The sequence below is a fragment of the Nycticebus coucang genome, chromosome 9 (genome assembly GCF_027406575.1).
Source record: "Nycticebus coucang isolate mNycCou1 chromosome 9, mNycCou1.pri, whole genome shotgun sequence".
Taxonomy (NCBI): domain Eukaryota; kingdom Metazoa; phylum Chordata; class Mammalia; order Primates; family Lorisidae; genus Nycticebus; species Nycticebus coucang.
Window position 1 is genome coordinate 120,795,865 of NC_069788.1, and position 23,560 is coordinate 120,819,424.

Here is a 23,560-nt window from a genome sequence, read left to right on the forward strand (position 1 = left end):
CTGCAAGGCCAAGAAGTGCTGCCTCTGTCCTCCGCCTTGCCTGTGCAGGTGGCCACGGGCAGCACATTCCAGCTTAAAGCCCGTGTTGTTGGCATCAGTGCCAAGGATGGTGACTGGCCAGGGCTATGGGTCACACGTAGGAGGTGGAATTTCAGGGAGGGAGTAACAGATGGGTAACTGGGGGTTGGCAGGATGCAGACTGCAGACTTTGGAGATGTGATCCCAGAAGGAGTGACTGAAGGGACAGTGGCCAACCTTGTCAGGGGTGTGGCGAGCCCCAGATGTCTATTCTTAGATCCTGGAGGAACTTTCTGGGTGGACTGTCACTGCCTGGCTGCTCACTGCAGCTTTTCAGTGAGCCCCAAGTCACCTCCTGTAGGAAACTCTCAGAGTGTCTACTGGCACAATTTTCAGGCACTTTAGAGACATTCAGACATGGGCCTTTTCTCTCTGGTGTAGGTGCCCCTAGAGCTGTTGAAATTGCTGGGTGTCCATCTAGTGACTACAGGGGGATGTCCCACAGCTGGGTGTGCACATGGTGGGGTGCAGTGTAAGCTATTAGAATGGGCTCGGCACCTGTAGCTCAGTGGTTACAGCGCCAGCCACATACATCCAGGTTGATGGGTTCAAGCCTGGCCTGGGCCAGCTAAACAACAATGACAACTACAACCAAAAAATAGCCAAGCGTTGTGGTGGGCGCCTGTAGTCCCAGCTATGTGGGAGGCCGAGGCAAGAGAATCCCTTGAGCCCAAGAGTTGCAGGTTGCTGTGAGCTGTGATGCCACAGCACTCTACCCAGGGTGACAGCTTGAGACTGTCTCAAAAAAAAAAAGAATGAGCTTATGAGTGCCTTGTCTTTCCAGGCTCATTTTACAGAGGGAGAAGCACTTCCATTATCTGAAGAGGGGCCTCCGACAACTGACAGATGCCTATGAGGTAAATACGCCACCCAGGATCTCTTTCTGTCAAGTTACCAGCCATGTGTTCCTCCTTTTTTTCTACTTGAAGTAAAAGGCTGCTGGGTCTGGCCAGGTGCAGATTCATTCTAGGTATCACAGCAGGAAGCAGGGCGCTGTCACAGAGCTGTGCCACCTCTGAAAGGGGCAGAGCCAGGTCTCTTTCAGAGCTGGCAGAGTACCCTTGGCGGGGTCGGGCTTTCTTCTCCCATTAGATCATGACTGTGGGGTTCAATGCTTTCTTCTAGAGCCTTCAACTCTAGAACACAACTCAATGGCTCTTGTAGAGCCATGTAAAAGTCAGTTACCTATTCATCCCTGACCCCTTGCCCTATAAGCTGATCTAATTTCTGCACTAGCCAGAGGACCAACATGTGAGTCCCACCATGAGAGTACTACTTGCAGGCTAATACTGTAGGCCCAAACTCACAGCAGATCTTAACTCGTGTTCTCCACTAAGCAGCCTCGGGCTGGTGGTGGTAGAGAGGATGGGGGTTGGGTGGGGTTGAGTGGCAGCAAAGGAGGATTGTGTACTGGAGGCCTCCAGTCTCCTGCCCCACTTTACACAGAGCAGCTCTACTTTTAATCTGCTTTTTATTTAGCGTTCTACATTTGAGCATGGCAGAGTTTGGCCAACTCAAATGCCTGTAGGGCCCAAGCTAGCTGGGTGGAGACTAAGATGAACTGGAGGCCACAAGCCTTTACCCCATTTCCACCCATTGCTGCCATCTGGGAACACAGACCCAGGGTTGCCAGGCCTTTTTTACAAATCAAGTCAGAAATCCATATGTTTATGTGTGTCTCCTAAAAGTTAAATGCTGCAACCAATTCCAATTAAATAAAAACATGCACAGGTGCAATACTGTCTGGGAGCCATCAGTTTTCAGTCCTCGACTCCAGGCCTCCATGGTTAGGGTCCAGTCAGCCCTCACCCAGCTAATTCCATAACATCTAACAATTTGTTAAACGGTGTGCTAAAAGCTTGTCCTGCACTCATTTAACCCTCATAACTACCCCAAGAGGTAGGTCAGTCTTTATTTTTTATAGGTAAGCAAACAGGCATTGCAAGATTAAGAATTTGCTCAAAGGCACAAAGCTAATAAGAGGAAAATCGGGGAATAAAGTGAGGCTGTGGGGCAGTGTGTTTGGTTGCCCACCAGACCTGACCCCCAGGCAGCAGACATCAGCATGTTTTTGAAGAGGGCAGCTTAGCCAATGGCAAGAGCACTGGAGTGAGAGTCTTAAAACCTAGATTCTTATCTCAGTTTTTGATATTTACTATTTTTATGATCTGGAAAAAGTTAATCTCTCTAGCCCTCATGATGTACTTTGAGTCTGTAAAATTGGCACAATACAGCTCCCTGACCTGCCTAATCTTGAATGCACAGTAATCACTCACAGCTTGAATTAGGATCAGGATCTGTTCACATGTCACCTTTGGAATCCTTTCCCAGCACCCCCAGGCAGGATTAGCCAATCTCTTAAGAGTCTGTTTCTGCCCATCACAGCATCATCCAAGTACCTATACACTTGTGTCATGCTCTGCCTTGTTCAAGAAAGACATGAAGGAACTTATGTATCTGTCTAGTGCCCTTGTCCTCTGCAGATGACCACACACACTCTGTAGACCAGGCGTCTCAAGAATAGGAGCCAGATTTTATTCATTATTTTGCCCCCAGTGCTAATACAGTGGTTGGCACAAGTAGACACTTATCAAATATTTCAGTGAATGAATTAATCCAGGAAATCCCTTTCTCAGATTATATATCTCCTTGGGTCTCTAGGAGCCCCTAATTTCCTGGCATGTAAGAGTCCTCTGCTTCGTCTTCCTTAGATGCCTGCCATAGAAGTACCTATCGGGTTCAAGGTCAGCTTTTAAAATCCCATTGTCTGTTCTCACAGATGGTCATTTCAGCTTCTGGCTGGGCCACAAAGCCAAACATCCTTCATTCACTAACCATTGTTCAGCAAGGGTTCCCTCCTCCCCCTTGCCCTTGCCAGGCTGCCGGGGGTAAGACAGATGTGACCTTGTCAGCAGTGTCTCAGGATGGCTCTGAATAAGGGGTGTGTCTCCTCCCCACCCCTCCCGCAGTGTCTGGATGCCAGCCGCCCATGGCTCTGCTACTGGATCCTGCACAGCTTGGAGCTGCTGGATGAGCCCATCCCCCAGACAGTGGCTGCAGAGTGAGTCTGGCTTTGGGGAATCTGGGGTGTTCGCTGAAACTGTATATTGAGTTTTGGGTTTTTTTCCTCATATTTCTGTTTTATTTGTTTAGAATGGAAAAATGCCAGAATGCTATAAAGAAATTCTTACCCTTCTCTTGACCTCCGGCAACTTCCGGAGACTCCTCCACTTTCAAAGCCTAATGTAAGCTGGTGGGTAGAACAAGACTTTGAACTCCCAAGAGAAGGATTCTGGTTTCTTCTGTGGCCTTTTCTTTTGGCTCTTGCCTCTGGTCTTTGAGAAAAGCCTTTATCATCAACTGAGAGGCATGATTTCGCCAGAAAGTATAGTATGCATTTGAACAATTTCTATTGGGAAGAGTCTGCCAACTCAGTGAACAAATATGCCTTTGCTCTCCTTGAACACCTCTGTGGAAGGTCCTCCTTCCCAGTGCCTGGAGGAAAAGCACAGCTCCTGATGGGCCTGCATGTGTTACCATCTTGGTACACAACTCACCAGTTTGCTTAAACTGCTGATTTGTGATTAGAGATCTCAGCCACTGAGATTCTTCCCAAGCTGCTTGTGCAGATGGCATTTTTGGGGTGACAGCTCATTCTCAGAAGCTCATCACACTTTACATCTTAAAGAAGAAAAAGCTGATTGTTACTCCATCCTTGGGGGTACCTGGGTTAGGAAACAACAGCCAGGGACTGGATCCAAAAGGTCCTCCAGGCCATATCCTGAGCTCAGCTGCCTCCCTGCTGCTCCTGGGGGCCGAGGGTCTGGGGCGGGGCTTTGTTTTTCCACAGCACAAGGAGGCAGCTGTGCCAGAAAGCACAGAGGCCATCTCGTGCCCCTCTCTGGTCACAGTGTCAGGTCTGGAGAACAACATTGTGCATTGTCACAGTCACTCAGTCTTAACAATGACCCCTCGTTCTTGCCTTCCTGGGCAGGGTGTCTTGTGATGAGTGTGGATGGGGAAGATAAGAACGAATTAGGCCGTTAACCCTTGGGAGATGTAGGATGCTGTCTGAGAGGGGCCTGCACTGTTCCTGTCACTCACCAGGATGCTGCTGCAAGCCTGCTGGCTTCCAGTGCTGGGAGCAGAGCTGAACAGAATTTCTGCAGTAACAGGAATTTAATTGTCAAAATAAAGGCCCATGTGTTTTTGAAATACCAGTTGGGGGTGTGGGTTGTTGGGGAAGTTTTCCCCCCACACCTACACAGTCAGGATGTGTGCTAGGATGAGGGGAAAGTCACATGCGTGCGAGGGAAGAAAAAAGAAACGGGAGGTGTCAGTGAGCATGAGGACAGATGCCGGCAGAAGGAGGGCAGAAAAGGACGCGTCAGTGTGCAGGAAGGGGGTGATGAGGGGCTCCCGAGGCAGAAGAGATGGAGTCAGAAGAGACTCCGAGTTTTCTCTAGCTTGTGTGATTGCGTTTTAGAGTGAAGGCTTTTCTGGGGAAATAAACACCAGAGCTGCTTTTATGGCAGCATCACATAGGAAGAGAGGAACGACTTAAAGGGATTCTTGCAGTGAACAGTCAGCAGCAGAGGATGCTTTCACGTTTCCTTACAGTTTAAGGAAATCATGGTGCAGTATAATGAAATACTGTGTGGCCTTTAAAAATTACATATAAAAATACATGTGTGTAGATGTGTATTTTAAAGAGAGAGAGATATGAAAGGAAAACATTTAACAAGATTCAACTTTTACAGATTAAAAGTTTACATGATGGCCTGGTGCAGTGACTCATGCCTGTAATCCTAGCACTCTGGGAGGCTGAAGTGGGTTCATTGCTTGAGCTCAGGAGTTTGAGACCAGCCTGAGCAAGAACAAGACCCCATCTCTACTAAAAATAGAAAAACTAGTTGGGTGTGTGGCAGGCACATGTAGTCCCAGCTACTCAGGAGGCTGAGGCAGGAGGATCACTGGAGCCCAAGGGTTTGAGGTTGCTGTGAGCTACGCTGAGGCCATGGTACTCTAGCCTGGGCAATAGAGTGAGACTCTGTCTCAAAAAACAAACAAAATATACATAGATTATTATATGTGTAGGGAAAAAAGGATACATGTACATGTAGTAGTTATTTTTGGAGGCTGAGGTTTCACAATCTTCTAGGTTTATTTGCATTTTCTAAGATTTCTACAATGAGCCTTTATTGTTTTGTAACTAAAAGAATGTTTTAAATATAAAAAGCTGATTTGTTGGCTTGGTGCCTGTTGTACAGTGGTTAGTGCACCAGCCACATACACTGAGGTTGGCGGGTTCAAACCTAGCCCAGGCCTACTAAACAACAATGACAACTGTAACAAAAAATAGCCAGATGTTGTGGTGGGTGCCTGTAGTCCCAGCTACTTGGGACACTGAGGCGAGAGAATCACTTAAGCCCAAGAGTTTGAGGTTGCTGTGAGCTGTGATGCCATGACACTCTACCAAGGGTAACACAGTGAGACTCTGTCTCAAGAAAAAAAAAAGAAAAGCTGATTTGTCCTCATTTCAAGAACGACTTGGTGGCTAATGACTGAGTTTCTGCTCCCAATAGCTGCCTTAACAGCTTTACCTATTTTTTTTTTTTTTTTTTGAGACAGATTCTCACTTTGTTGCCCCTAGTAGAGTGTCATGGCATCATAGCTCACAGCAACCTCAAACTCTTAGACTCAAGCCATTCTCTTGCCCCAGCCTCCTGAGTAGCTGGGACTACAGGTGCCTGCCACAGTGGCCGACTGTTTTTTAGAAACAGGGTCTTACTCTGGCTAGGCTGGTCGCCCAGCTCAGGCAGTCCACCCACCTCAGCCTCCCAGAGTGCTAGTATTACAGACGTGAGCCCCCACACTGGCCCTATGTTTCTTACATTTAATGAACTTTAAAGAATTACATAGCCTGGCCAGGCATGGTGACTCACATAATGCCAGCACTTGGGAGGCTGAGGCGGGTGGATTGCTTGAGCTCACAAGTTCCAGACCAGCCTGAGCAAGAGCGAGACGCATGCCTGTAGTCCCAGATACTTGGGAGGCTGAAGCAAGAGAATTGCTTGAGCCCAAGAGTTTGAGGTTGCTGTGAGCTGTGACACCAGGGCACTTTACCAAGGGTGACAAATTGAGACTCTGTCTCAAAAAAAAAAAAAAAAAAAAAAAGAATTACATAGACTTTCCAATAATAGTATTTTGTTTTGTGCCCAGAAGGCTGTTAGTTCTAGGTACAGGTAATACTTGTAATGAGCAGAGCCTAATAGCCTTGACCTATAAGGTAATAGACTATTTTTAGGAAGATACAGAGCAATCTTAATGACTTTTATAAAAATGTGGGGATTTTTTTACTTTTTACTTATTTTACACATGGAAAAGAAATGCTTTGAAATGTGGTTGGTTTTTTTCCTTCATTGAAATATTCAGGTGACCTAGAGGCGAGAGGTTAGTTCTGGAGTTTCTTATTTTGCTGCCCGCCTCTTTCCTTGAATGCAGCACGAACACCACAGACACACAAAGGCTTCTCACTCCTCGTGTTCCCTGTCCTGCTTCTGTTTGTTCCGGGAACAGTGATAAGCTAGGTTCCCTCTAGTGGACGAAATCACCATTGTCATACTGCTGGCATCAGAGGTTTCCAGAGTGATGTAGTCATAGGTAGGAGTTCAGCTTGCCTTTCTTAAGAGGTTAGATACACAAATTTTTGTTTACATAAAGCAAATTATAATTTTGGAACCAGAGTACATACATTTGCTTAATGATTTTAGCACTGGCGAAACATCCTTTAATGAGAATCCCACATGTTTTATTATTGAAAAGCTACGTGCGGGTTCAGTGCTTTAGCTCATGTCTGTAATCCTAACACTTTGAGAGGCTGAGACCAGTGGATTGCTTGAGCTCAGGAGTTCAAGATCAGCCTGAGCAAGAGTGAGACCCCATCTCTACTAAAAATAGAAAACCTAGCTGGGCGTTATGGCAGGCGCCTGTAGTCCCAGCTACTTGGGAGGCTGAGGCAGGGGGATCTCTGGACCCCAAGAGTTTGGAGTTGCTGTGAGCTATGATGCCACTGCACTCTGCCCAGGGCATGGAGTGCTACTCTGTTTTGAAAAAAGAAAAAAAAAGCTACTTTAGAGAAACATACAGAACAGGGAGACCATTGCTGTTAAAGTTAAATTTTTAGCTTCTATGAGATCTAAAAGTTGCCTTTAATGGAAAAACTATTTTATATTTTTCTAAACACAAATTCAAATTTTAATATTTAGTGTTTAATTACTTCCCTTTCAAAAGTTTATTAGTAACTTGTTACCTGAATGGCCCTTTTAATATTTCTTTTAATTTATAAATTAATGTATGTATAAAGTATATAAATTATTATATATTATATAATATATTAATTATTTTATAGTATTATTTATAATTAATGTATTATAAATAAATGTAATTTGTTTCCTTCCCTTTCAGTGAGGACACCATGTCTAATTTGTCTTCTGGGCAATTTTTTTGGCCAGGTGCCGTGACATGTAGTGGTCGAGGGCCAAGAATGCTGCTAAATATCCTCTCCAGGACATTCCCTGCAACAAAGAATTGTCGGGCCCCAAATGTCAATAATGCTAAAAGTTGAGAAACTCTGCTCTGAAATAACCAGCTTTAGACTTGACCTTACTTGACCACAGGCACCAGAGGCGTGCCAGTGCTTGATGACAGTGAGGCAGCCTGTCCTGCCCTGTGAGCATGGGGTCACACACGCAGCTGCCTGCCTTTCACCATTTTCACTGCTGTACTCTGCCCAGGGAAGGCGGTTTCCTGTCCATGTAACAAGCTGAAGCTGTGTCACAGTCAGAACTTTGGATGAATTAGTACTGCAGGAAGCAGGATGCCAACTCTTGAACCTTGCTCTTTGCTTCTACCCCTAAGCCATTCTGTTCTGGGAGGACTGTTCTCATTTCCAAATCTTTATAATTTATTCTATGCCTTAAGTGTCTGTGGTAACCTCCTGTGGCATGGAGTTTTTTCATAAATATAACCTAAATTCTTCTTATAGATTGGCCTCAATTTTTGTTATTTGCCAGAAAGTTTGTGTAATCGCCATTTGTATACTTGAGGAGGTATTTTTGTGGATAGCTTCTTCATTGTAGTGGCCTGTAATATTAAGCTAGTATTTTCTTAAAATTTAACCATTTTTACAACTCTAATGTGAACTCCCTTTGAGTTGGAAAAGGGAGCCTCGAGCCAGATACAGTTCTGACCAACAGTGTATTTATGATTTTTTTTCTCCTTTTCTTTTCTTGAGATGGTGTCTTGCTGTGTTGTTCAGGATGTCTTTGTTTTTTTTTTTTTTTTTTTTTTTTTTTTTTTAATTTTTAAGGATGTCTTTGAACTCTTGAGCTCAAGAGATCCTCCTGTTGGGACTACAAGTCACTGCACCCAGCTTATGATGCTTCTAACAAGTATTCTGTTACAGTTGACAACTCATGGACCCTAATCTCAGGCCCATTTTCTCCGATGTCATTTTCCGTCTTATATTTAGCTGCTTTACACCCCCAGCCATCCCCTGCTATTCCTAAGCATATTTTTTGCTACTTGTACCAATTTCATTTGTTTTTTATTTTTATTGCCTTCTGATTGTTTCCCTGCTAATTTTCCATTACTTGCTTATTTACTGTACGTGCTTTTGAATCCTTCATTCATGCTGGTAGCAGTGATGTTTGCAGTCAACCCCTTTAGATCCATTTTCACCATCACCTGAAAGTCCCGATAAACTTATAAGGTTGAGAGTCAGTCATTGATACTCTTACTTTGAACCTCACCCTCTTATGAGATTTACATACTCTCTAATGACTGAATGACAGAGCGGTGGTGTCCAAAAGAACTTTCCTTGATAATGCAAATGTTCTGTGCTTCTGCTGTCCAATATGGTAGCCACTTGCCCCTATGACTATTGAGCACCAAAAACATGGCTTGCATGACTAAGGAGCTGAATTTCCTTCCCTCTCCTCCTTCTCCTCCCTCCTTTTCCTTTCTGCTGTGCTTTGGCGTCACAGCTCACAGCAACCTCAAACTCTGGGGCTTACGTGATTGATTCTCTTGCCTCAGCCTCTCAAGTAGCTGGGACTAGAGGCACCGCCACAACACCCAGCTATTGTTTTGTTACGGTTGTCATTGTTTAGCAGGCCCAGTCCAGGTTCAAACCCAAGAGCCTTGGTGTATGTGGCTGGCGCCCTAACCACTGAGCTATGGGAGCTGAACCTCCTTTCCCTTTCCCTTCTTTTTCCTTTCCCTTTCTCTTCCCTTTCCCTTCAAGTCTTACTCTGTTGCCCTAGACTAGAGTGCTGTGGCATCATAGCTCACAACAACCTCAAACGTTTAGGCTTAAGTGATCCTCCTGCCTCAGCCTCCCAAGTAGCTGGGACTACAGGACCCCTCCACCATGCCCTGCTAGTTTTTTCTATTTTTAGTAGAGACAGGGTCTCACTCTTGTTCAGGCGGGTCCTGAACTTTTGAGCTCAAGCAATCCACCTGCCTTAACCTCCCAGAGTGCTAGGATTATAGGTGCGAGCCAGCACACCTGCAGGAGCTGAATTTTCAATTTTAATTAATTTAAATGAAAATTTAGATAGTCTCATAGGTCTAGTTGCTACGGATAGTGCAGATCTATCTCATTGCTATATAAAATGTCTGCAGACCAGGAGCATTGCTATCATCTGCTCCTGGTCTGGGGACCACATTTTGGGTAGCAGTGAAATAGATCTCACTGTTAGCTTGTTAGGAATACAGAATCTCAGGCCCTTCTCTGCTGAATTAGAGCCGCATTGAATAAGGTCCACAGGTGATTTCTATGCACATTCAAGTTTAAGACGCTCTGCTACTTGGCTGAACGTTGGAGTCACATGAAGAGTTTTAAAAATATTGCACCTGGCTTGGCGCTTGTGGCTCAAGCAGCTAAGGTGCCAGCCACATACACCTGAGCTGGCGGGTTCAAATCCAGCCTGGGCCAGCCAAACAACAATGACGGCTGCAACCAAAAAATAGCCGGGTGTTGTGGCGGGCACCTGTAGTCTCAGCTACTTGGGAGGCAGAGGCAGGAGTATCTCTCGAGCCCAGGAGTTGGAGGTTGCTGTGAGCTGTGATGCCATGGCACTCTACCCAGGGTGACAGCTTGAGGTTCTGTCTCCAAAAAAAAAACCCAAAAACTGCACCCTGGGTCCTCCCCTCACAGATTCTGATTTATTTGGTATAAGGTGTGGCCTGGGCATTGGGCTTTTTAAAAATATCCCTCACATGGTTGTAATTGTGCAGCAAAGTCTAGTAGTGCTCAAGCTTGGTGTGTGTATCTGAATCACTCAGGGATTTGGTGAAAATACAAAGGCCCAGGCTCTTTTCCACTTCAGCTAGCCTGGGTCTCTGTATTCTTTAATAGCTTCTCAATGATTCTGGTACACACATTTTGGATTTGAAAATCCCTGATCTAGAGGCTAGTTTCCCGCTTTTTTGGTATTTGTCATGTAAGATAGAATGAAGCGCCCAGATGCCATTAAAGAACATTGATCTGTTACAGATTTTAGTCATATCTAAAATGAACAATTTTATGGAATATCTGCTTTTTACAAAGTGTGCCGTTCTTGGTGTCTGCATGGTACTTCCTGCCTATAATTTTTTTTTTTTTTGCATTTTTTTTTGGCTGGGGCCAGGTTTGAACCTGCCACCTCTGGTATATGGGGCTGACACCCTCCTCCTTTGAGCCCTCCATGGCACTGCCCATGTAATTTTTTTTTTTTTTTTTGAGACATAGTCTTACTATGTCGCCCTTGGTAGAGTGCTGTGGTGTCACAGCTCACAGCAACCTCTAACTCTTGGGCTTAAGTGATCCTCTTGCCTCAGCCTCCCAAGTAGCTGGGACTACAGGTGCCTGCCACAACGCCCAGCTATTTTTTTGTTACAGTGGTCATTGTTGTTTAGCTGACCCTGGCCGGGTTCAAACCCACCAACCTGGGTGTATGTGGCCAGCGCCCTACTCACTGAGCTACAGGCGCTGCCCTGCCTGTAATTTTTTATAATGTTTGGGGGGTTTCTGGTCTCTGTGGTAAGTTTTCTGCCCTTTTTACAGATAGAAGTACCTTTAACATGGTTTTCAGAATTGCCAAGAAGTCTGCTCAGTGACAGCTGGTAGTTTCAAGTTAATTTGCCAATTTCTTATGGTTCAAGTCAGAAGGCCTCAAGATCAAAATGTCCTGTGACATGGATGTGGTGTCTGAGATTTGAGAGAAGTTCAACCTCCAGTTTTCTAGTACTGTCCGGAAGACAGAATGCAGCGTGTCAGCTGAGGGAGGTTGGCATGGAGGGATGATACCAAGATACCTGGAACATTCAGATCCGAACTCATTCTAGACTTCAGGGTGCAGAGTCAGGGGTGTTGTGTTCAGCAGGATTCTGTGTTAGGAGTTGGGGAAAGGAATGGACAACTAAGTGATTCTTCTTCTCTTTTAAATGAGCTGTTAAGTTTTATGTCAGTAAAACCTTCTGTTTTTGTGAGACAGAAAGCTTTTGATATGCTAGTGCAGCCAACCTTTGTTAGGACCTGAGTTTATTAGCTATTTGTTTTGGGGAAATGGCATAAGAATTGATGACAATTTGGAAACTATGCTAGAACCAAATTCAGTTTTCCTATGAAAATAATTATTACTAAAAATGTGCCCCAGAATCGTCTTCCTTCTCTGATTCTCAATTTCCATTTCAATCTTTGTGTTTTCTGCCATAAATTTTAGCTGTAGAAACAAGTAAATGTGTTTTTACTAAAACAAGTATTGTTTTAACCGGTGAAGATTTTAGGACTCAAATAGCAAGTCGGCAGCCTTTTTCTCTTTCTTTCTTTCTTTTTTTTTTTAATCTTTCTCAGCTGCATTTGTGAAGACCAAGCAGCATTTTCTTTTGTTGTTGCTACCCAGATAATGGAAGGTCTGAAATCAAAAGTAATTAAAAGTGATGTGGGAAAACAGTAATGAACTTGTGTCTTCATAGAAATTAAGAGGCTACATGGGTTTTCTGGCAGCAGTAGGTGAGAAATAATGAGGTGAAAGAGCCCAGGGAAAGGAGGCCCCCTGAGTCCAGGGGAGACAGTTTGCAGCTTGTTCTCCTAACGGAGCTTTCTTCTGGTAGGAAGGCAGTGACCCTGCTGAGTTTTGGGGAAACAGGCTTTCCAGGAGACCTCTTTGTAGTGAACTTCAGAGGACCTTGGACAAGGGGCTCTCTTGATTTGCAAGATGTAATTTCAGGGCAACCTGATGCCAAGCTTGGAGGCAAACCCTTAATAAACAGTTTCCCTCAATGAGGGAACTGGAGCCTCTTTGGATTAGTGTGAAAACTTCTCCGGAAACCTCCGTGCTTTGATGCAATCTCCGTGCTTTGATGCAATCTCCTGATGGGAGTCAGTGTGCTTCTCAGAGTTTGCTGCAGTTGAGGGGAGTGTAATGGAAGCTGGCCTCTCTTCCATTCTCCTCACCCTGGCAGTGGGCTCTGTTAAATGCTGGTTTCTTACCGGTGGAAGGAATAGAAATCAGTAGCCTAAAAAAGAAAAGAAAGAAATCAGTAGCCTGCAGGGGCCTAGGTTGCAGTGGGAGCAAGAAGGCATCTCTGTATCCTCATGGGCGCTGCCCTAGGTGATGGGTCTAGCAGGCGTCCTCAAACTTTTTAAACTGGGGGCTAGTTCACTGTCCCTCGGACCGTTGGAGGGCCAGACTATAGTTAAAAAAAAAAAAAAAACTATGAACAAATTCCTATGCACACTGCACATATCTTATTTTGAAGTAAAAAAAGAAAATGGGAACAAATACAATCACACCGCCTCATGTGGCCCACGGGCCGCAGTTTGAGGACTCCTAAAGAAGTGGTTGAGTGGCAAATTCTAGGTGAAAGGCGGGAGGTTCCCAAAGGAAAGGAGGATGGGCTGGTACCACAGATCCAGGGAGGCAAATTGAGTGGAAAGTCTGAGAAAGGTTTGGTTAAGGAGCTTAGGCTCTTACCCCACGACTGTGAAAGGCTGCTTCTGCCTGGCCAGATGTTCCTTGCTTATAACTGGGCAGCACTCACATGCAAAGCGCAGAGAGAGGAGGGCACACATAGCCCACAAGAGTGGGGAGAGAACTGAGCCCTTAGACGAGGGTTTGGAAAGGCCGGGAATCTTGTGGGAATCTGGTGTTTTGAAATTAATACTTTCTGACTTCGTTTCTCCCCCCCACCCCACTGTGTACCTAGTGTATGTCAGTTCCTGGAGCTGTGTCAGAGCCCGGACGGCGGCTTTGGAGGGGGCCCCGGGCAGTACCCACACCTTGCCCCCACGTATGCAGCCGTCAACGCCCTGTGCATCATTGGTACCGAGGAGGCCTACGAGGTCATTAACAGGTACAGCCAAAGCGGCCAGCAGTGACAGAAACCCAGGGGGCTCCCTGCCTGCTGACATGGCACTGACCACTGCCTCTCCTGCCTCTGCCCCTTGTGTTTCTCAGAGAGAAGCTTCTAGAGTATTTGTACTCGCTGAAGCAGCCCGATGGCTCTTTTCTCATGCATGTTGGAGGTGAGGTGGATGTGAGGTGAGTGGGGGTTTTCTCAGTTGACCCTAGAGCTTATCTGCCTAAGGAACAACACAGGGAAGCTGCTGCTTTGTCTCACAGGATGACTCATAGAATGACATGTCAGTGACTCGGTGTCATAATCATTACAGGTGTAATACAGAGGTTCTCAGGTGTCATTATCACTTGACTTAAGTAAATGTTGACTACAATCAAGACAGAAACAAAATATGCTTTTGTTTTAAAAATACATTTACATGTTACCTGGATGGAGTTAAAACACATTCTTCTTAGTAAAGTATCACAAGAATGGCAAAACAGTATCCAGTGTACTCAATACTAATAAGAAACCAATATATAAACAACTATGTGCCCATAGGAAAGAAAAACACCAGGTCTATTCTAGTGAGGGGGAGGAGGGAGAGGAAAGGAGGGAGGGGTGGGCGATTGGCAGGATCTCACCTAATGTGCACGACGTGAGGGTGTTCAGGAGGCCTCCTGGGTGAAGGGCTCAACTACAACTTGAACTTTACCTTAGAAATGAAAACAATGTAACGTAAACATTTGTATCCTCATATCAATCTGAGAGTAAAACAACAAAAAATTACATTTGTTTGGTATAATATGATGTACCGCTAACTGTACATAGTCCCTGTGTAATACAATGTTTTACCTCCCTGGGATAGGAAGGGAGGAGTAGGGACTCCATAGGGACTCAGTAAAAATTTTCTGAATGAAATGTAATGAAATCATGAGAATGTTTATCTCCCGAGATCCTCCCAAGGCCTAGGAGTTGCTCTGGAAAGTGTAAGGATCCTAGTGGGCCAGTAGAGTGCGGTGGAATAAAGTCACTTAACTGGTACAGTTGGCCCAAAGTCATTATTTTACCCAGGAAGTACCTGATGTACTTAGCAAGTAGCTTCCTCACCTCGCAGGAGAGTACTAATGAGACATAGGGAATTCACTGAATCATTTCACAAATATAGTGGCTCATTGAGATTTTATACCATTTTCTTATTTAGTCTGAGAAACACATTTTTTGTGAGGGTTCTATATCATAGTCATCTTATTGTTCATGATTAGATGAGTTTGCTTCTACACGAGTTGATTAACACTACATATTCTGGCTTAAGCTTGTGGATTAACCGTTGGGGTTAAAGTACAGGGGAAGAGGGCGGCGCCTATGGCTCAGTGGGTAGGGCCCTGGCTCCATATACCGAGGGTGGCAGGTTGCAACAAAAAAATAGCAGGGCATTATGGCAAGCGCCTGTAGTCCCAGCTACTCGGGAGGCTGAGGCAAGAGAATCACCTAAGCCCAGGATATGGAGGTTGCTGTGAGCTGTGACACCACGGCACTCTACCAACGGCAACAAAGTGAGACTCTGTCTCTACAAAAAAAAAAAAGTACAGGGGAAGAAAAAAACATGAGAGTTGTGGAGCATAAAACACATTGCAGATAAAAGTAGGTAACAAGTCTGAAAAGGCCAATAGTAAAAGAGTTTCTTCAATCTCTAACTTGTCTATTTAAGCCAGAAAATTAGACCAAGTATCTCTGCATACCACTAGTTAACTACTGAAGTAAAGCAATATTGTGTTGATTCTTGTTGAGGAAAATTTAAAAGGTATTTTTCCCTTCATGGTCACTACATTTTATGTCTATTCTGTAGATATTCTACCTAAAAACACAGTCTTGACACTTAGCTTTTTTTTTATTTTTTTTTTGAGACAGAGTCTCACTTTCTTTCCTCTTGGTAGCATACCATGGTGTCATACCTCACAGCAACCTCAAACTCTTGAGTTTAAGCTATTCTCTTGCAAGCTCAGCCTCCCAAGTAGCTAGGACTATAGGTGCCACCACAATGCCCAGCTGTTTTTAGAGACGAGGTCTTAGTCTGGCTTAGGCTGGTCTTGAACTCATGAGTTCAGGCAATCCACCACCTCAGCCTCCCAGAGAGCTAGGATTACTGGTGTGAGCCACTGTGCCCGGCTCAACACATAGCTTTTTAAGACCTACTGAGATTATTTGGCAAGAACAAATAAACCCTAGAAGATCCCACTGATATTTTATCACATATCGTTTTCAGATATGATTATTCTCTTATTCATTCCAGCACCAGTTTTTTTTGTGTTCTTATTTATATCTCCCAGACAAATGCTAGGAGACTTCTCCGTAGTGTGGATTTTGTTCCTCTACAGAGCACTGGTGCCATATTCCTCATCTGCCTTTGCTCTTCTGGTGGAGGGCCCATGCTTTCTACTTACATGGAGGATTAACGACACGAATGACAGAGAAAACCCAAGTGATGGAGTCCGGTTTCCTAGCCCTGCCTGGTTTCTAGTGCCCCACTCCATTGTTTTTCACTTGGTGTTCCTGTCATTGTCCTTTGCTTAGAAGCATCATCCATTACTTAGGAGTGGATTTGACCTGGAAAGGAGCAGCTGTGACTGGGGACAGTTTGTCATCTGGAGGAATCTGGAAGTACTCCCTACTCAAAACCCATCAGAATAGACCCCACCCTCCCGAAGGAGATGAGGGCCTCCTGGGCCTGTCCACAGGTCTACTGCTCCTTCACCTCCCAGACCCTCTAAACTTTAACAGTGAACTTGAAGTTTCTTGAATATACCCATGATTTCCTATTTTTTTTTTTTTTTGAGACAAGAGTCTCACTATGTCCTCCTTGGTAGAGTGCCGTGGCATCACAGCTCACAACAACCGCAAACTCTTGGGTTTAAGCGATTCTCTTGCCTCAGCCTCCCAAGTAGCTGGGACTATAGGCACCTGCCACAATGCCTGGCTATTTTTTGTTGTAGTTGTTATTGTTGTTTAGCAGGCCCTGGCTGGGTTTGAGCCTGCCAGCCCCAGTGTACATGGACAGTGCCCTAACCACTGAGCTACGGGTGCCGAGCCCACCCACGATTCTCATCTAAGCTTTCACAAATGCTGGATCCCTGCCTCCCCCTCATGTTTTAAGTGGGGAGTGCCGTGATCTGGTTTGTATTTTGCTAGAAGTTCTCTAGCTGCAGTGAATGGATTGTAGTTCTAGTAAAAGTTCAGGGCTACAGGGAGAGAGACAGGATAGGAGATTGATCCAGACAGAAGATAATGATGGTATGGATTTGTTTGACAGCAGCAAGGATGGAGAACATGGGACAAATCTGAGAGCTGTGATGACTGGGTGGTGGTGGTACGGGAAGAAATGCTCTCCCCCTGGTCAGTGTGAGATCTGGGACTGGTGTCTTCAGGTATCACTTCTCAGTTCTCCAGTTTTGGGGAGGCAAATGTATTCTAGGCTGCCACCCCACTCAGAGGCCACCCTAGGATTCAAGAGCAAATATTTCTGAGGCTTACTGAAGGCTGAAGACCTGAAGGAAATTAGATCAGACCTTCAAAGTCAGCTTATGGTAAATGGTAGCATTTGGCATTGGCGTCCAGGACTGGAGCGCTCCTGTTGCCAGCCACTGAGGCTAAACTTCCACTGTGCCTTTGGCCAGCTGGAGCAGGGCTGATAAAAACTGCAGGCAGGGTGAGAATGCGGGCAGCTTCTGCACAGACTTCTTTGGAATATCTCAGTAAGTTTGGCTTCATGTTATGTCTGTCCTGAATTAAGACAGAAGTGAGGCCCTTCTTTTCCTCCTTTTTAGGGAAAGGATTTGTGAACAGAATTTGAACAAGTAGTTTTTATCTTCTACATACTGGATATTTGAAGAGACCACAGAGGGGGAGAAAAGGGAATCTGTGGAAGTGTTCCATGACAGAGCAAGAAACTGAAATAGAATGTCTCTAAAAGAAGGACAAGAATTATCCCAGATCAAATAGGATCATGGTTTTTTTTTGAGACAGAATTTCATTATGTCACCCTTGGTAGAGTGCTGTGGCGTCACAGCTCATAGCAACCTCTAACTCTAGGGCTTAAGCGATTCTCTTGCCACAGCCTCCAAAGTAGCTGAGACTACAAGCACCTGCCACAATGCCCAGCTATTTTGTTTTTTGCAGTTTTTGGCCGGGGCTGGGTTTGAAATCACCACCTGCAGCATATGGGGCCGGCGCCCCACTACTTTGAGCCACAGGCACCGCCTAATGCCCAGCTATTTTTCGTTGAGGTTGTCATCATTGTTGTTTAGCTGGCCCAGGCCAGGTTCGAACCTGCCAGCCTTGGTAAATGTGGCTGGCGCCGTAACCTGTGCTACAGGCGCTGAGCCAGGATCATGTTTTTTTTAAAAATAGACGTGATCCCCCTTTTTTTTTTTACTTAAAGGCATGTGTCAGCATGTGTACTGATGAAGCTTGACATCAAAGCTCTTTGCTCCATTCAGAGACTTAAGGAATACGTAGCATCTGTGAGCGGGCACACCTCCTATCCCTCTTGTTTGGTCTAAGCAGCTGTTAGGGTTTGGTGACCTGCTTTGGAGTGTGTCTATGGCATACAAAATATAGAAAACCTTCCATGTGTTCAGACCACAGACAGAAATCCTGAATCTGAAATGGTACCAGCGTCTGAATGAATGAGCACATCAGCAGTACCTGAATCACCCCATGGACATGGGGGAACCATCGTAGGTCTTTGAGAGAAAAGCTGACTCCGCTTTTGACATGAATTGACATGGCTGTTATTTCCTCTGATGTAGATTTGACCATGTGGAGGTAGGGAGAATAGAATGTCATGTTCTTTCACTGAAGCCATGCCGTGAGCAACTCTATCCAAATAGAATGTCACACCTCTCAGTTGGAGACCCAGGAGGACTGACCGTGTGCCGAGAGTGAGGACAGGAGGTGATTACAGCTTACTAGGCAAGGCGAGCAATCCACCCACAAAGTTCACCAGCCTCATTTAGCTCTTCCTTAGAGCTTACCGTGTATCCCCCATCTGTTTTTGTCTTTCCAGAAGTGCATACTGTGCCACCTCAGTCGCCTCTCTGACTAAAATCATCACTCCAGACCTCTTTGAGGGCACAGCCGAGTGGATAGCAAGGTGAGAGAAGCCAGGATGTCTCCTGGCCTCCTGCAGAGCAGGTGGTCAAGACTTGATTTTGGAAAAATAAAAACAATGAAAAAGGGCTGGAGGGGAATATAAAATTACAAGAGATAGGGGTGGTGCCTATGACTCCAAAGGAATAGGGTGCTGGCCCCATATACTGGAGGTGGTGGGTTCAAACCCGGTCCCTGCCAAAAACTGCAAAAAAAAAAAATAAAAATTACAAGAGATAATATTAAGGTTATCTAATAACTGTGCATTTAAAAAACACTTCTTCTTTTTTCCAAGCTTGCTTTAATGTTGGATTATATTATAGTTTAGATTGGCAAAGATCAAAACTCTGGTAAACAATACCAGTGGGAGTCTAAATTGATTTAACCAGTTTGGAGAGCAGGTTGGCACTATCTCAAAGGTGCCTTTGCTTATAAGCCAGGAATTCCACTCCTGCAGAACCTCATATGCGCTCATTAAAGGGACAAGCCTAGGACTGTTTGTAGCAGCAGAAAGCTGGGAACAGGTTTAGTGTTCATAAAACGGAGGTAGTTAAGTTGTGGTATAGCCAGACTGGGATTTAATGCAGCAGTCAGAACCAGTAAACTGTAACTACATGTATCGATATGGACAAATCTCAAAAACAATGTTGAGTTTAAAAAAAAAAAAAGTTAAAACACACAAAACCCTAAAGAAATAAAAAACAAAACCCCCAAACCCATACAGATCACATTTACTGAAAAATTGAAAACATACATGATAACTCTGTATTGTTTATGGGAAGAATCACATGTAATAATAATATCAAAACATGCACAGGAAAGGTAGACAAATTCAGGTGACTGTTACTTCCAGGAAGAGAGCCTGATGGCAGGAAACGTCTGCCAGGAGACTTCAACTGCAATAGTTCATTTCTTAAAAATAAAACATAAAAAGACCTGAAGTGCATATGGCTAAATCTAAGGTAGGTGTTAGACACATGTATGTTCTATGTATTATTTGCTCTACTCTCTTGGATGTTTCAAACATTTCATAATTAAAAAAAAAAAAAAAAAAAGAGGGTGGTGCCTGTGGCTCAGTGGGTAGGGCACCAGCCCCATATACCGAGGGTGGCAGGTTCGAGTCCGCCCTGGTCAGACTGCAACAAAGAAATAGCCAGGTGCTATGGCAAGCACCTGTAGTATTAGCTACTCGGAGGCTGAGGCAAGAGAATCACCTAAGCCCCTAAGCCCAGGTGCCGGAGGTTGCTGTGAGCTGTGATGCCACAGCACTCTACCAAGGGCAATAAAGTAAGACTCTGTCTCTAAAGAAAAAAGAAAGGTATACTAGGTATTATACATAAGTACTATTATGGAATGATAGCTAAGTTGTATTGTTTTTTTAAATTTTTATTTCTATCAAAGTGAAAGCAGATGACGACGTTTACTCTGATCATAGTCTTCTGTGTCGCTTTCATTTCCTGGAGTTAACGTACATGTCATTGTATACATCATGAATTCATTCCTGAATTCTCTCCCAGAGCTATAAAAAATTACTCTCAACACAGTCAAATGCTTCCGGTAGGCCGTGTGTGTGTGTGTGTGTGTGTGTGTGTGTGTGTGTGTGTGTGTGTGTGTGTGTGTTCGAGTCCTCCTCCTAGAATCCTCTGCCCTCCTGTTTCAGTCTGCACAGATTGCTCCCAGCTTGCTGCACAGCAGGCATCCAAAAGCTTCCTTTCAGCATGAAATTCATGTTACTTCTCTCCTTTGTTGAAGGCCCAGCTCTTCTTGGTTTTCTTACTCATTTTAATGAAGCATACACTCTAATAGTTCTCCCTAAAAGGATACCTGCGAGATACATTTTTAACGTCTTGTATATGTCTTTATTTTCATGCTTGATTGATAGTTTATTTGGTTAGGGATTTCTAAGTTGGAAATGGCGTAAGACTGTATTCTTTCTGAATTTTGTAAGCTTCATTCTGCTGTTTTCTTGCTCCCAGTATCATGGTTAATAAGACTGATAACAATAACTACCACGTTTATTGAGGGCTACGTAAGGCTCAATAGTAGCTGTAGTTCAGAGATTGAGAGTAGGCACTGCCTGGGTTTGGTTCTTTTTTAAAATACATTTTTGTGTTTCTCAGCTGAGATTGCCTATCTTTTTATTCAATCCACCCACCCACCTGTATTTGTCTTCACTCCACTGTGATAAATATGTCATTACAATATCTGCTTTAAAATCCTCACCTGGTTATTTCCATATCTGGGTATCTTGGAATTGGCATGTGGTATTTTCCTGACTCTTTGTGTGTTGTGTAATTTTTGGATCGTATGCTGGACATTGTGATGTTACATTATAGGTATAATATCACATAGTGTTAAGGATTTTGTAGACTGTTGGTGTTTTGTTTTGTCAGGCAGTTGACTTGGTCAGACTCTGCACTGCCACACCTGTCCTGGGCAGCAGCTCAGGTCTCAATCCTGGTTAGAAGTTGCTTTCTGATTGCCCAATGCGTGTGTGAATTAGAGGTCAGGCAGAAACCTGAGTGGAGTTGAAAGGTAGAATTTGGGGTTTTCCTTCTTTGACTCTCCTCTTTCTGGATTTCCTCCTCACTTCCTGGCATCCTCTTTCTCCTGCCAGAAAGGTGATTGGCTTTCTCTTAGACACCCGATCTGCTGTCACCACTGAGCTCAGGCTGGGCTCATGCTCAGGGCAAACCCAACAGGAAACAAGTAGGGTGGCAGAGTGGAGTGGTGAACTCCTTGCTGTTGTCTGCTCCAAGGTTGCAAACCCCATCAGAATCTACTTCCCTCCTTTTGGTCAGTAGAGCCCTGGGGAAACTGTTTTGGTTTTTTTTTTTTTTGAGACAGTATTTCAGTTTGTCACCCTCAGTAGAGTGCTGTTATGTTATAGCTCACAGCAACCTCAAACTTTTGGGTTCAAGCGATTCTCTAGCCTCAGACTCCTGAGTAGCTGGGACTACAGGCACCCACCACAACGCCTGGCTATCTTTAGAGATGGAACCTCACTCTGGTTCAGGCTGGTCTTGAACTCGTCAGCTCAGGCAATCCACCCACCTGCCTTGGCCTCCCAGAGTGCTAACCACCACGCCTGGATATTTTTGCATTTTGTTCAGAGTGTAAGCTGTTATTTGCAGGAGGATTGATTTGTTAGGCACTTGCTGGACAGGGAACTCTGGTAGCCTGGGTTTGAATCCTTGTCTTGCCATTTATTATTAGCTTTGTGCCTTGCACAAATTATTTAACTTCTCTGTGTCATAGTTTCTTTATGCTGAATGATGGGATATTGAATTTTTTTTTTTTTTTTGTAGAGACAGGGTCTCACTTTATGGCCCTCAGTAGAGTGCCGTGGCCTCACACAGCTCACAGCAACCTCCAACTCCTGGGCTTAAGCGATTCTCTTGCCTCAGCCTCCCGAGGAGCTGGGACTACAGGCGCCCGCCACAACGCCCGGCTATTTTTTGGTTGCTGTTTGGCCGGGGCCAGGTTTGAACCCGTCACCCTGGGTATATGGGGCAGGTGCCTTACCAACTGAGCCACAGGCGCCGCCCGGGGATATTGAATTTTATATCAAGCTGAAAGACAAAGAAATCAAGTGGTTTCCACTGTGCTCTACAGCCTGGAAGTGCCTTTGTGATTCCTAATCAGTTTTGTTTTGCTTCTCTTGTTTACCTCCATCCCATCCCATCCCGCTCTAATGGCTTTTAGAAGCTTTATTCTTGCTGTTTGGAAACTTTATAACGATGAACCTTGAATGTGGATCATTTTTCATTCATTCTGCTGGGCTCTCAGCAGGCCTCTTTGATTTGCAAGTGCATATACTCGGGTACCAAGAAACTTTATTATAGTATGTCTTTGATAATTTCTTCTCTTCTGTTTTCTGTTTACTCTTTTCTAATAGTATCCTATTAGTAGGATTGATCTTTTAATTTTTCAAAATAATTGTTGTTTGTGTTTTGTTCTTCTTCTTCTTCTTTTTTTTTTTTGGCCGGGGCTCGGTTTGAACTCTCTACCTCAGGTATATGGGGCCAGCACCCTACTCCTTTGAGCCACAGGTGCCGCCCTGTGTTTTGTTCTTTAATCCTTCTCCTTGTACTTTCTCATTGCTTGTCTTCTAATCTTTTGTTGAGTTTTTTATTTTTATTTTTTTAAACAGAGTCTCTTTCTGTTGCCCTGGATAGAGTGCTATGGTGTCATAGCTCACATCACCCTCAAACTCCTGGGTTCCAGTGATCGATCCTCTTGTCTCAGTCTCTCATGTAACTAGGATGACAGGCATGTGCCACTGTGCCTGGCTAAATTTAAAAACTTTTTTTTGTAGTGATAGAGTCTCACTCTTTTGCTCAGTCTGGTATCAAACTCTAGGCCTCAAGTGATCTTCCCACCTCAGCCTCCCAGACTGTTCGGTTTTTATTTCTATAATCCTATTTTTAATTTTCCAGAGCTCAGGTTTATCTCCTGAGTGCTTATTCTTTTTACACAGACTTTTTACATAGACTTGATACATTGGGATATGTTATCTTTGCAGTATTCTTACTTCATATAATTTTTTTTTTTTTTTGTGTCAGAGTCTCAAGCTGTCATCCTGGGTAGAGTGATGTGGTGTCACAGCACACAGCAACCTCCAACTCTTGGGCTCAAGTGATCCTCTTGCCTTAGTTTTTCTATTTTTAGTAGAGACGGGGTCTCGCTTTTACTCAGGCTGGTCTCGAACTGATGAGCTCAAGCTATCCACCTGCCTTGGCCTCCCAGAGTGCTAGGATTATAGGCATGAGCCTGGCTTCCATATAATATTTTGTCTAAAGATTTAACTTTTAAAAGTTTTCCTCTGGCTAGTTTTCCTCTGGTGGTGGCTCACACCTATAATCCTGACACTCTGTGAGGCTGAGGCAAGTAGATTGCTTGAGCTTGGGAGTTCAAGACCAGCCTGAGCAAGGGCAAGAACCCATCT

The 23,560-nt window shown here is 44.5% G+C and overlaps 1 protein-coding gene across 3 annotated transcripts in view; it reads left to right on the top strand.

Moving 5' to 3' along the window:
• The window catches only part of FNTB (farnesyltransferase, CAAX box, beta), an 87,544-nt gene that overhangs the window by 38,754 nt on the left and 25,230 nt on the right, over window positions 1–23,560 (top strand). For all 3 annotated transcript variants that reach the window (XR_008382295.1, XM_053601097.1, XM_053601098.1), the window contains exons 3-7: window positions 863–935; window positions 3,048–3,139; window positions 13,333–13,479; window positions 13,584–13,667; window positions 18,530–18,616. Coding sequence is in view for 2 of the 3 variants with exons in the window: in XM_053601097.1 (XP_053457072.1) it covers window positions 863–935; window positions 3,048–3,139; window positions 13,333–13,479; window positions 13,584–13,667; window positions 18,530–18,616 (483 nt within the window). In the remaining variant the exon portion in view is untranslated. The remainder of the gene's footprint in view (window positions 1–862; window positions 936–3,047; window positions 3,140–13,332; window positions 13,480–13,583; window positions 13,668–18,529; window positions 18,617–23,560) is intronic.